General features: G+C 41.7%; 1 protein-coding gene across 1 annotated transcript; it reads left to right on the top strand.

Moving 5' to 3' along the window:
- Positions 1 to 118: 118 nt before the first annotated feature.
- Positions 119 to 11,687, top strand: LOC113017379 (acyl-CoA synthetase family member 2, mitochondrial-like). Its single transcript, XM_026160529.1, has 10 exons — positions 119 to 385; positions 4,335 to 4,530; positions 6,483 to 6,611; positions 7,019 to 7,072; positions 7,168 to 7,286; positions 7,722 to 7,884; positions 9,318 to 9,413; positions 9,647 to 9,798; positions 11,442 to 11,533; positions 11,629 to 11,687. Exons 1-10 carry the CDS (start codon positions 270 to 272, stop codon positions 11,685 to 11,687), a joined length of 1,176 nt encoding a protein of 391 aa, XP_026016314.1. The 5' UTR covers positions 119 to 269.
- The last annotated feature ends 2,566 nt before the right edge of the window (positions 11,688 to 14,253 follow it).

A 14,253-nucleotide genomic window follows, 5' to 3' on the forward strand; every position in this document is an offset into this window, starting at 1 on the left:
ACATGTTTAACTTCCAACACCAATAATAGAGTTGCTATTGTAACCGGTGTAATTATAACAAGATGTGATTTATGACCCTGTTACACTATGACACTATCAATATTCGGATCGATCCACCTACTTCGGCAGGGGTTCAACGTCCGAGTGAGAGAGTGTAAGCGGGTTGAGCCTTATCAGAAGAGGAGTTAACAGCCTGTCGCTCAGTTCTCTGCTGGAGACGAAAAACCTCAGCTCAAGCTTTGTGTCCCGGAAGCGGCCAGCTGCACACAATGATCCCCACCGTTGCCTTCTGCACTCCAACTATGCGCAATTGCGCTTTTTTCAGAGGTTTAAAGCTTTTTCAGAGGCCATGGACACGCCAGCCAGGACTAACTACATCCACTCGGTGAGTGAGCCGTGGAAGGTAAAATAAGAGAAAGCGCTTTCGCTTTAAAGCAAAGCTCCTGGGCGGGGGTCTTGGAATTGGAAGTGAGTAAACGCTCCTCAAAATAGCATCAACCGCAGAAAAACTAATGCGCTCGGTGGTATGTTAAATGACCGTCTTTTCTACCAAGAAACATCCGTTTGTATCGACTTGAAAGTTTTGTTTCCGTCTGCAGAACTCACCCCCAGGATTAGTGGTCTCGGGTCTAGCGTTGCGCTGTCTCAAGCTCGGATATTTTGTGCGCAGACTTTGCAGCTAAAACTGTTAAAATCAGAAGGAAATCAGAAAACTTCACAAATCCCTGAGGAAATTCTGTGGTCACAGTCGCTCCAGGATTTTGGAAACGGCGATAATACAACCCATAGCAAAGTGTGCATTATTGCAGTGTGTGTTGTTGTTGTTTTAGATGGAGGAGTTGTGTGGAGAGATCAACAGGCAGGAAAGTTTTCCTGTGGCTCGGTGGTGCAGCACGTCAGGGAGATCAAAGAAACTGAAGAAAATCTGTTTTCACAATCACGGATATCAACATTATTTCCATTGTGTAGAGATGCAGATCACTGTGTCCACCTCTTGCATCGATGTGATACTTTGAACAGACACAGTAAACATTGATTTAATCAGTGTGCAGAAAGTTCTTTTCTTTATCTTTGGGAATTTTCACCCATGCTCAGCAGCCCTGAACCTTCCTTCCTTCATCTCTGCATGCAGTCAGAAAGTATGTAATGCAGTAGATTCATAAAAATCAAGTCAAAGGCAGTTTTTAAATAAAACAAAACCAAACCTGCGTTGTTGTGATGATGATGATAATAATAATAATAATAATAATAATAATAATAATAATAATAATAATACATTTTATTTAAAAATAGCGCCTTTCAGAGCACCCAAGGACACTGTACAACAAATACACAATATACACAATTATAAGAGTAACAGATAAAAGTTAAAAGGATGCAGAGGTTTAGACATAAGCAATTTTATGAAGAGAAATGTACCTTGTACTGTCCGGCTCTGCTTAACTTGTACAGTCAGCTGTTATGTTACATCCAGAATTGATTAAATCCATGAAAAACATGATGTAAAACTAGCAGATCTGTAACTTTTTGGGTTGTGACACATTCAGCTTTGTTATTTGAGGCCACGTTTCAGTCAGTCTTTCACCAGTTTTACCCTGTCCCTCCAAACTCTTCAAATGATTTGACAAATAAGATTTTCATGTGAAATTGTTTAATATTTAACATAAACCAGAAGTGAAAAATACAATATATAGATATAAGGGGTGCAAAAACCAAAACAAAACTCCAGTCTTATTGTCTTACGATGCTTCAGACCGATCGATCCCGTCACTGTCAGTAAAAACTCGCCACACAATTACCGCATGCTTTGGCACTCATTTAGGTTGGTTTTAATTCTTCTGCCTGAGCTTGTTCCATCTCTGCTTGCCAGTAAATTTTGTCTTTTGGTATCGTGCCTTCATTTAAGCACCTGTAAGCAAACACAGTGTGCAAAGGCAGCCAGGGAGGTCAAAGGTCTAGAGCAGGGATGGGGAACTTCAGGCCTCCAGGGCTGGTGTCCTGCAGGTTTTAGATCTTACACACACCTGATTCAAGTGATTCATTCATTACCAGGCCTCTGGAGAACTTCAAGACATGTTAAGGAAGGTAATTTAGCCATTTAAATCAGCTGTGTTGGATAAAGGACACATCTAAAACCTGCAGGACACCGGCCCTTGAGGCCTGGAGTTCCCCCACCCCTGATCTACAGTCTGAATCAAATCGGTACAAAAAAGGGGGGAAATCCTTCAAGTTTCCTAAAGCTGACAAAACAGCTGCTCTGGAGCTCTCCAGGATTTGAGGCCCCCAAAAGGTTCTCTGTGTTTCAGCTAGTTTACAGTAATCTAGTGCCAGTAAATCAGAAACAGAAAAGATGAAGGTTTACGTTGTTGAATCAAGAGGCGTTTAAAACACAGCTGTAAGATTTCAGGCAGTTTGTTTTTTTTACACACATTTTACAAGTGTTATAAATCCTGCTCTGGTTCCTCGGTCAATCATTAAAAGTTTCACAAAGAACATGCACCTTTATTTGTATAAAAGCAGGCAATTAATTACTTTGCATGTTTAACCGTTTGATTTCAGTCTTGTGTTTATTCCTAATAGTGTTTGGTTTTTTGGGGAGAATACTGGAGCTCTGGGCCCCAGACCAGTGTGGATTTGTTTGTTGACCTTTAGTCTTTTTAGTTTTTTTCCCCCTTCTCTGTCTCTGTACACATTTTTTTTTTTTTTTTTTAATTGGTTGAACTGGGATTTAACAACCCCGAGGTTAACTAACATGTAATCAGCATGCAGGGCTCTGTGGGGACTGGTGAGACACACAAACTGTTACTTAGTTTTCAGATCACTGACTGAACTCATTTTGTGACTCTGGTAAAGAGGGTAATAAGGAGAGATCTGCTAACCAGTGATAAGCAACAGACAAATAACTGACCAGAATTTCACTCAACACAGCAAAAACTTCTTGGACACTCGGTGTGGCACAAGAAATCTTATTCTTTGTCATTTAAATACTCGAAAGGGACCATCGGCTCATACATGGTCAGGAAGTCGAGCTCAGTGACATCTCTTTAAACCTGTGGAGTGTATGGTTTTCACAAGGAAGGGGGGGGGGCATCCATGGAGGCCATAATGGCTCTTGTAGTGTGCTTAAAACGTGTATTTCTTTTTTCTTTCTTTGTTTTTTTTTCGCCTGTTCCGTTTGGTTCTTCTGTCATCAGAATTATTGTCTAAAGGCAAAGAAAGATGTCCAACATGTTTACTTTACCCGTAAATGGGCCTCCATACCTTGGAGGGCCTGAGATGTCCCTAGACATATAGACACAAACAAACAGGGGCACACACAGATACGACATCCATTCCACCCTCATGCTCTCAAATGCAATTACTCAGCACAAAACGTGTATTTCTGCTGTAAAGTTGTACATTTTAACACTGGGTCTCTGTTGGGACTAGAGGAGTTGTGGCTTTAAGTATTTCAGCATTGGTTTTATTTTTCAGCCCTGCAGGTTTCTGCTTGTTCCAGACTAAAAACTGTACACAGACACTTGAACTTCCTGCTGTAGTTTGCCCCTATGCTACATATTTCACCGTCTATCCCTTTTTTTTTCTTTTTTTTTTTTGCTGCCTAGCCTGACCTGTCTCCCCAATGTAAGTTTTTATATTGTATGTATTGTCTGTATGGTCGACTAGGTCTGTCATTTCAGCTGCAGGCAACTGACAAATAAAGCTTATCCTTATCCTTAGTCGTAGGTTTAAAGTGTTTCTAAGCGTCCGAGCTAATAATGTCAGATGAGACCTAAGAAGATTAAATGTCTAACTCATTTCATGGGTCAGTTGGCTTTTGGTTTTTATTAATGCATGTAGATAATAATCAAGGAAAAATCCAGAAGAAGAATTAATAAATCTGATGATGGAGACCAATTAGTCTTAGAGGTCATCCAGGTCTTTGTCTTTAACTTTCTGCTTCCAAATTCAGATAAAACTGAGGTTATTGTACTTTGCTCTAAAAAATCTTAGAAATATGGTATCGAGCCAGCTGTTTACTCTGGATGATGTTACTCAGGCCTGCAGTAACACTGTGAGGAACCTTGGAGTCATTTTTGACCAGGGTATGTCCTCAATGGAAGCCATCAGTTGATCCAAAATGCTGCAGTGAGAGTATTGACCGGGACCAGAAAGAGAGACCATTTCTTTCCTATACTGGCTTCTCTTTATTGGCTCCCTGTTAAATCCATAATTGAATTCAAATCCTGCTGCTCACATACAAGGTTTCGAATGATCAGGCCCCATCTTATCATGTCCTCTAAATTTTCTTGCAAAGCTTCCAGTGTCTGAAAATCTTACTCTTTGCTTCACAGCGGCCTCCATGTGGACGGTCCGCCCATCATCCCGACTCTCACCACCAGCTATGTCCATGGCACGTCTTCCACTTCGCTGCTCCACATGACGGTAGCAGAGAGCCTGCAGAGGTCGGTGGAGCGCTGGCCCGACAGAGAGGCCATGGCTTTCCTACAAGATGGAGTCCGCAAGACCTTCGCACAGTTCCAACAAGATGTGAGTCCTTTACTTTAAAGCACGTAGAGCAAGTGTGTCGAACTTATTTTAGATGATGGCTCGCATAAAGACCAGTTTGAGCTCAAGGTTGATGGAATAGTAATCAGCTGCTTAATTATTTAATTTTCAATTATTAAAAAAAAACTCTGACTACTATCTGGGCCAGTCAGGTGACAGACATCCCTGTTCTACCCGACAACTGGAGATGCCATTTCCTGTTAAATTGTTTTTCTTGTTTAATAAACTAGAACAGCCCCTTTCTGCCTTTTATCAATATCTTTTTTTTTTAATGAGTCAAAGTACTCGACCAGAAGATTTGAAACATTGTTGCAAAGAAGAAAATAGAAATCCATTGCATTGATAAATTGGGGGATTTACTGAAAGCCATCCAGAAGAACTGGACCCCCTCGTGATCTGTTCACTCTTCCCTCAGTGTCCATAAATAAGAGATCAAACAGTACTGTTGCCCGAGCATGTACTAGTTGTTAAATGGGACCATAGTTCTTTTCTTCTAAAACCAAATCTGGACCGTTGATCACATCAATCTAAAAGGTCCCTCGTGACCTCATGAAAATTTTCATGGTGTTGTCAGGTTTACTGTTCTTCCACATGATCGAGGTGATCATCAAATCAGGTCTCAAGTGGATTCTGTGAAATGTCTGTGAAGGTTCTCAGTCATCCAGGTCATCGTAGTCAAAGGAGCTTGCAAAGAAAAGCGTCTGGACTTCTTTAAGTTGCTTGAAGACGTTTCACCTCTCATCGAGAAGCTTCTTCAGTTCTAAGGTCAAATGGTGGAGAGTCCCAGATATGAAATATCTTGACCTTAGAACTGAAGAAGCTTCTCGGATGAGAGGTGAAACGTCTTCAAGCAACTTAAAGAAGTCCAGACGCTTTTCTTTGCAAGCTCCTTTGACGATTGTGTGAAATGTGCACATATGGTTAATGCAGAGATTCATTTTCTTGTTTAGAAAATCTGCACATTTGCTCTTTGATTTTTTCCCCTGCTTTTTCACTTCTTTTAAAGACTACATCTTTAGATTTAGAATAGAATAATCCTTTAAATCCCCACAAGGGGAAATTTAAACAGGCACATTTGATTGCTGAGTCATCACTAGCTACATAAGTCATAACAGGAGCTTTAAACTGACACTTCACAGCAAACTTTGACTCCTGCCTGAAAAGCACCTCCGCCACTGATGCCCTCACCTTTTATTTCATCATGTTTAGTGTAAACATGCAAGTCTAAAAGTCACTGGTCAAAGTCACAGCAGCACCACAGACTGTTTGCATTAACTTGGCACACTACAATCCCAGTATGCCTTTTATGGCGATACCTCTGCTCTACTTGGCAGCTCTGCTACGCTCTCCCTTCATGACATAAGAGAGAATGTGTTTGAGTTTCTGATATCTTCCTATGCCTGGCTCTGCCTGACTGCTTTATAGCAAAGCTAGAAAGGCGTTTTGTTAAGTTAATATCCTCATGACAGGATCTTAAATGACTTATGAGGAACATTATCCATTTAAAAAGAAAAACACTCTTTAATGTATGAAAAGTGAGGGTAGTTCCTGTATGTTTCAGCCAATCAGGTGTTGGCTGTGGCTCTTTCAGTCGTGCTGAGTCTGCATCTCTGCTGCTGCTATCAGAGGAAATGAGGACAGATCCTATTTCAGAGCTGAGCTGCCTACAGCGTCCCCAAAAACCTGACTTTACATAAATTACTTTAAACAGCTGTTTTCTTTATTTGAAAAGGAAGAAAACTGTAGTTGTCACATGGAAATGTTGCTTTGCTAACACTATCGGTGCTTTCTCTGTAGCTTTTCATTGTGACGTGTGTGAAACATGGCAGACTGCTCTGTTGCTGGAGTAATGTAAAGCACAGTAATCTTTGGACCTGCAGCATCCCCTGGATGTTTGATGGTCTCACTGCACAGAGTTGTTTGTGTCTCTGCAGGTGGACCAGGCTGCAGCTGGGCTGCTGGCACTCGGAATGAAGAAAGGAGACCGGCTCGGCATGTGGGGACCAAACACTTATGAGTGGGTCCTGTTCCAGTTTGCAACAGCCAAAGCTGGGATTATACTGGTGAGTTAAAGCTGGGCATGTTGCAGTATTGAGATTTGGTAAGGTTGAAAACTAAGTAGGGGCTGGTGACTGGCTAAAGTCGTGTAGATGCCTTCAGATACCTCACAAATGTCACTTATGTGTTAAGGAAATCCTGTTCAGTGGGTCTAAGTTGTGGACCCCGATAAGCAGGAAACTAGATGGATATCCAGGTCTGCAAAAGTCCTGCTGTGTGAGCCAGACGCCAAGAGGTGGCGTGGTCGGCCAGCCTGACCCTCAGGAAGTTATTGACGAGGACACTGGACTGCAGATCAATGCTTTCTGTCTGCCATGCTTCAAAGAGATGCCTGGACTGAAGATGATAAAGATGAAACTTAGTTTCTTGAAAGCTCTAGTTTCGTCTTCTTCCTAATGTTTACCTTCCACAGGTGGCTGTGAACCCAGCATACCAGGTGCAGGAGGTGGAGTTTGCCTTGCAGAAGGTGAGCAGTTTTCTTTTCAGCCTGATTAGAGACACATGCATATGTGTGACACGTGAAAGTTTAACTTCTCTGCTCATTTTTTTTTTCCCTCGCAGGTTGGGTGCAAAGCTGTAGTGTGCCCTACGCAGTTTAAAACCCTGAATTACTGCGACATGCTGAGGAAGATCTGTCCAGAAATCGAGACGTCCAGCCCAGGAGACATCAAGAGCAGCAGGTACAGATCACCCGTCAGCCCCTCAGGTCGAAATGTGATGTTCCCTCCAAGCATGAAGGCGGCAGGTTTAACGGTTTAAAGATTATTGTGACACTAACACTGGCCATGAGGCTGATTTGTATCCTTGGAAGAACCAAAGATGAGCTTTTCAAATTCGACTGTGGAGAGACGTGGTGGTTGGAGGCTTTTAAAACAGAAGGTTTTGCATTAAACTAGTGCAAAAACATACATGCTTCATATGCTGATAGCTTCTTTACATTGGACATTGCAAGGTTTGCTGTTAATCCTTTGGTTGGTTCAGTTCCTTTAAAGTTAACTGATTTCTTCAGAACACGTTGCTATTGTCTGTTTACCTGACTGATACTCTTTACTTACAGCTTTGCCAACCAACAGATCACAGCCTGACTGTCTGATTGTTTGCTTTCCTTCCACCAGACTCCCTGAACTCCGCTCCGTGATTGTTTTGGACAGCCGACAGCCGGGCATGCTTCACTTTGAGGATGTGATGCAGGCCGGCGGCAGTCAGCACATGCAGCAGCTTCAGGATCTGCAAAAGAAGATCTCGTTCGATGACCCCATAAACATCCAGTTCACTTCGGTAAGTGATGCGCAGTCACTGTTCTCTTCTCACTGTGGCTGGATGGCATGCAAAAGATTTTGTTGCCACAGGAAATATTTCAGAGTTCAACAAGTAATTATTATAAGACCTTAAACGACCTGCTGCAAGGTCATTAAAACTTTGAATGTTAGTAAAGTTTAAACTGGTGAGTCAAAGATTCACACACTGTACAGCTGCAATGAAGGGGGAAACTATCCACAGAGAACAAACTGTTTTTGTTAGAGGTGGTAAAGAATTTTTTTCATGTCCAAAGTTTGATGCTTTAACATTCACGTGTGTGGTGCCTGACCAAGAAGCAACCTCCTGAAGAATGGAGCTGAGATTCTTGTTGACCAGATCCCACCCACAAGGATGCTGCAAATAATCCATAGTGTTGTAATCTCCCAGGGACGATGGGAAAGGATGGTCTGTGTCCCTCCATGGATATGCTTCTGCAGACCATCACTGACCCACCACCACACCAGTCATGCTGAACAGTGTTGCAGGAGCCTAATGTTCTCCACGGCTTCTCCAGAGCCTTTCACGTCTGTCACATGTGCTCAGGGTGAACCAGTTCTCATCTGTGAAAAGCGCAGGGAACCATTAGTGGACCTGCTAACTCTGGTATTCTATGGAAAATGTCAATTGTGCTCCACAGTGCTGGGAAGTGAGCACAGGGCCCACTAGAGATCCTCAGGTCACCCTCATGAAGCGTGTTTCTGATTGTTTGGTCATGCACAGTCACACCAGTGTCCTGCTGGAGGTCATTTTGCAGCTCTGGCAAGTCTCATCCTGTTCCTTCTTGCACAAAGGAGCAGATACTAGTCCTGCTGAGGTTAAAGGCCTTCTACGGCCCTGTCCAGCTCTTATAGTGTTGCTATCTCATGGAATCTCCCATATGCTCCTGAGACTGTGCCGGGAGACGCACCAAACCTTCTTGCGTTGACATGTTTTGATGTGCAATCCTAGAGGATCTAAACTACACCGACCCTTGCCAAATGCAAAACTAGTGAAAAACCATTAGAAAAGATGAGGAGGTAAAAAATGTCCAGGTGTAAAACTATTCCTGTTTTACTGGTTTGTCTCATTGTTGAGCCTCTAGTGCACATGTTGGTAATTTCATTAACACCAAAGCAGCTGAAACAGATTAACAACCTGCTAAACAACACAGCGAAACACCTGCAGTCATAATGAAGACAAAATCAATCATATCCATTTGACTGTTTCTTTCTTTTTTCTAGTCAGAAATTGTGAATATCTAATCTTACAATCCTAAACTCATTGCATAATTTCAATGTATTATTATTTTCTTCAGTGTTATCTGGTAATAAGGTATCATGCTGTCTGATAAACGTCTGCAAACACAAAGACAACAGATTAAGTCCTACTTTATGGCTTTATAAGTGCAGTAATGTGAGAATAATATTTACCAGGGTACAACTGGAGCTCCAAAGGGTGCCACCTTGTCACATCACAACATCATCAACAACTCCTACTTTATTGGAAGAAGACTGGGATACCACTGGAGAGTAAGTGAATTAATCAGGAATTCACACCATTAAGACCTTTTTAAATAATTTACTGATTTTAATTAATGTCTTTGTTAAAGTTTGGGCTTTATTTTATTTCAAAAATCACGAAAGGATTCAAACTAACGAAGAACTGATCCTGTTATAAACTACTGTGTTTTTGCTTAAAGTCTTTTCATTGCAAAGTTTTTTTTTTTTCCTAATTTTGACTCCTTTATTTCCTCGTTTTCCAGCCTCACACTCGAGTCTGTGTGCCAGTGCCTCTGTACCACTGCTTCGGCTCTGTGGGTGGCGGGATCTCCATGGCCGTGCACGGCATCTCCACCGTCTTTCCTTCCAGGGGATACGATGGAAAGGCAAACTTGGCAGCTATCGAGAGTGAAAGGTAATGTCAGAAGTTCAGGCTAGGATTTAAAAAATAGGACACCTCTAAGCCTACAGGGCTGTGTTGTTGTGCGAGTTAACAGAAAGATATTTGATCTTTAATACGCTTGAACAAAAGGTCTGAGACTATAATCGCCTTTAAATCTGGAGCAGTGTTGTACCTTTGGGTTCCAGGATACCATCAAATTAAAGCAACACAACTGGTTTCCACACGTCTCATGTTTCCCTGCTTAACGATGATTTAAAAAAAAAAAATTTGTAACTGTAATCTGAGTGCATCTCATTACTAACACAGAGGTCTGTGTCTGATCCTTTCTTACGGAATGATGGAGATTGTCTTGTGTATTTGTGGCATGTCTGCTGATTAAAGAAATGAGCTTTAGTCACCATTTAAAAACTTTGTGTTCATCTGAGTGTTGATCTCAGAAAGTCAAATATTGTTTTACTGCATGAGGCCGGTGAGCCTTAGTCTCAGATACTTCATGAATGAGATCAGATATTTCCCAAAAGCACTTCCTGTGGCCTTGTAAACTGCCCCATTAGGATAACATAAACTGTGTGTGTGTGTGTGTGTGTGTGTGTGTGTGTGTGTGTGTGTGTGTGTGTGTGTGTGTGTGTGTGTGTGTGTGTGTGTGTGTGATGTCTCCCACGCTTGCCAAAGCGCAATGGATCCATGTTTTCATGTTTACAGCAAATTCTGAAAATTTAACAAATGTTTTCTCGTCTGACTCTCAATTTCTGCAGTGAGTCAGAAGTGAAATTTAGTTATATTTATAGAAAACAAATTCAAAACAACAGTCACCTCAAGGTGCTTTATATTGTAAAGTGAAGACCCTACAATATTAGAAAGAACCACAACAATGAGATGACCCCCTATGAGCAGCGCTTGGGTTAGCAGGAAGAAACCTCCAGCAGGACCAAGCTCAGGGAGGGGCGGGGCCATCTGCTGTGACCAGTTGGGTGTGGAAGAAAAGAGGAGAGATGTGAAGTTTGATAACTGCTATTTAAAATGTAGCTTCAGTTTCCTGATATTAGGTGACGGGAGTTGCGGAATTCCTTTTTTTTTTTTTTTTTTTTCCTTCTTCTATTGACAATTCTCTATAAACCTTAGAGATGGTTTACAGAAATGCTCAGTCCTGTGTATACACTGCCACCCCTCTTGTAAACGGAGTAGAATTTATAATTTATATTAGTATAGTATTGTCTTGTTTATTTTTGTCTATTTTTTTTCTATCGTGCTTACTATGACTGGGAGAGTTCTGCACAAGAATTCCAGTGTGCCTTGACTGCTGGTTTATGCACAAATGGACTTTGAGGCCTCAAAGATAGAGCTGAATGTGTGACATCACGGCGTCTGTGTACATAATTTATATACAGTCTCATCTGTGGTTACAGTTCTGCTTTCTCTGCAGTTGTTGAGTTCTTCTCAGACTCCTGTAGTCACCTGTTTGATAACAAAAGTGCATCATAACCTTGGATACAGCTAATTTGCACTTTTGGTTTTGGGGCCATTTCACACAGTTTTGTTTTTTGTCCAGTTGTTATCATATGCAGATATTACATTTATATAAATACGTAATCAGTAACAAAAAGTGTTTTTTGTTAACGAATATTTTAAACACTGTCCAAATGTTCTCTTCTCAGGTGCACCTTCATCTATGGAACGCCCACCATGTATGTCGACATGCTCAACCAGCCGGACCTCACTAAATATGACTTGTCATCAGTGGAGGGAGGTGAGAAAAGAAAATGATTTTTAAAGTTCATCTTCTGATATATATATATTTTTTGCATTTATTTGCTTCTGTTTGTTTACATCTTTGAACTTTAGGCATCATGGCTGGTTCACCCTGCCCTCAAGAACTTGTGAAGAAAGTTTTCTCTGACTGAATGCGAAGGAAATAACAGTGAGTCTTTTTTTGTTCCCCCCCCCCCAGTATAAGGTCAATGTTTGATTTATGAGTGATTTAATGGTGCAGTTTAACCTTTTCCCACTAGGGGGAGACAAATCCTCAGAAAAACGACATAATGGAGTGAGTTCTGATTTTTAAGGTAGAGACACAGGAAGGAATCTGTAAAAAGTTTATTGGATGTTAGCACTTCCAAAAGTCCAGGCTGAATATACATGAGCTATGTCTGAGGAAACCCTCTGATTTGCTGTTAGATGCTTGTTTAAAAAAAAAAAGTGAAAAGTGACAATGTCTCACAAAGAATTTGCTACAATGATCCTGCATTCATCTTCTTATTGACCAGGTAGAAAAAAAATGACGATTCACTGATCTTGTCCTCACTTTCAGTCTTTTTGGCCACTCTAAATGTCAGTGAAGGTGTGCATGCAGAAACGAGGATAGATAAAGTGTCGTTGTTTGTGCAGCTCTTCACGTTATCCTCTGTTTGAACTGAGCTGTTTTCAGCTCCTCCACCTTTTAAGCCAACTTTTGCCTGATAGGCTGTGTCTTGCAAACAGAAGGTTGAAACAGGAGCTGAGCGGGGCTTCCTCAAAGAACCACATTGAGGATATCAGCTCATCTGCTGGGGCTGAACTCGGGCTCTTTAAAAACGTGGTTTAACATGTTGAAGAAGACACTTTTACCAAGAGCTGAACAGGAAGAAAAACAGACAAGCAAGCAACCACGCACAGGTGATTTTGGTCAATGGTTGATGGGTGTTTCCAGTCTTTCTTTTTAAAGCTTTAAAGACAAGAATGGAAACAATCTCCTTGACACATGAGCTTATTTTAAGCTCATGTGTTTTGTTTTGCTTAGACTGATTCACGGTTTGTCCATTGTGCTGAAAAATTGAATGCGCAGGGACGGGATGGCGAATCTCTCCTCAACATTTTCCTCATTTACTTAAAAGCATCCCTTTTTTCCATCCCATCTGCTTCCACTTCATGCTGAAGTCTTCATCTTTGATATAAATGAATGAGAATTATATTTAAATCAAGTCGATGCGTGTTTGTGTGTAACTGAAGCAGACCAAGGGCGATGTGTGTGTCTGTGTTTATGCTGCTGACAGCCTCTGGCAGATGAATAGATGGAGAGTCTTTAAGTAGAAACAGTTAGCATTGCTTTCATTGTAGCCGGTCACCTGGATGGGCTCCTGTTCGGCGTCTCCTGTGGGAGAAAAGACACAAACTCAGCAGCCAAGTCAAACAGTCGGCCCTCCAACCAGAGACCCCGCGACCTGGACTCGGTGTGCTGGACCCCAGGGCCAAGATGGAAACGTTCAGTCTGGGATAGAGGGGGAGCACACGGAGTTCTGTGGTCAAAAAGAGAAAATCATAACAGTGCAACGCCAAATCTGAGCTACTCCAAAACCACCTTAAACCTCATTTGGGAAGCCGCTGTCACAATGCACCAAAGTCCAGCTGAAAACCTTCCATCACAGCCGAGATGAGACTTTATACTTGCACAAAACTGCACATCAGGCATTTGTAAAGGCCAGCGAGCGTTTAACTGTCATTTAACGGTCTACAGTTTCCAGTTAATTATCGCTCTTTCAGAGATGTTTTCACAGCTATTTGTTTATCTGTCAGTAAGGCTGTAGAAAAACTACAGGGCTGACTGTTATGAAACTTGGAGAGGTGGAGCGGAGACAAAGAAAGAACTCATTAAATTTCTTCATGTCAGAGTGCTCTTCTGTTTTAAAATAAGCATCGTTTCACAGCCTGTGTGGGAAGCAGATTCCTCTTTAGATGTCTTGTCTTTAGGAGCTTTTAAAGATGGGAAATTTGCTGAGAGTTGACACTGATCACATGTTAAACGTTATGATCAGCTTGGCATCAGACACTCAGAAGCTGCTTTGCATACTTTGCATTCTCTAAAATGATTTAAATACAACCTCAAAAGAGCCACACGTGACAGATTAACTTGTAGTAATGACTTTCTCTGTGACTTGATCAGACTCTGTGGAGGAATTTTGGAGCACTCTTCTAGTGTTGCTTCGGTTCCCACCAACGTATTTTAATCAGTTTGAGGTCTGGTTCATTGCAGTGTCTTGATTCTGTTGTAGATTTGCTGCTGTGCTTTGGATCGTCGTCCTGTTTCATGTCCCACAGCTAAAGCTCGGCTTACAGAGGTCCTCACATTTGACTCTAGAATACTTTCGCGTTCAGATGAGTTTATGGTCGACTCGAGGACTGCAAGGTGCCCAAATAGCGACTTCTCAGCCACTGTGCTGACAGTTGGTACGAGGTGTATGTGCTGATGTTCTCCAATCTGTGCATTATAGCCAAACATCTTCACTTTGTTGCAGAAATCTTTCTTTAGCTGCAACTTTGCAAACCTGACCCAACTCCTGGCAACCTTTGCAAACGAGCCATCATTGTTCAGTCTTTCTATCTGTAGTGTCTGAGGTCTAGCTCTTCTGCAGTTTTGCATGCTCTGATCTTGGATAATTGTTAAAATAAAGGACGACACAATTTAATGTGTCACTGGTTGAATTTTCTGCTGAG

This window comes from Astatotilapia calliptera, unplaced genomic scaffold (assembly GCF_900246225.1).
Source record: "Astatotilapia calliptera unplaced genomic scaffold, fAstCal1.2 U_scaffold_112, whole genome shotgun sequence".
Taxonomy (NCBI): Eukaryota; Metazoa; Chordata; class Actinopteri; order Cichliformes; family Cichlidae; genus Astatotilapia; species Astatotilapia calliptera.

Bases quoted from the DNA above. Each gene is read 5' to 3' on its own strand.
- LOC113017379 (XM_026160529.1), top strand. From the start codon at position 270: ATGATCCCCACCGTTGCCTTCTGCACTCCAACTATGCGCAATTGCGCT. The intron at 7,885-9,317 runs GTAAGTGATGCG...AATATTTACCAG, and splicing joins TAAACATCCAGTTCACTTCG to GGTACAACTGGAGCTCCAAA. The intron at 9,799-11,441 runs GTAATGTCAGAA...TTCTCTTCTCAG, and splicing joins GCAGCTATCGAGAGTGAAAG to GTGCACCTTCATCTATGGAA.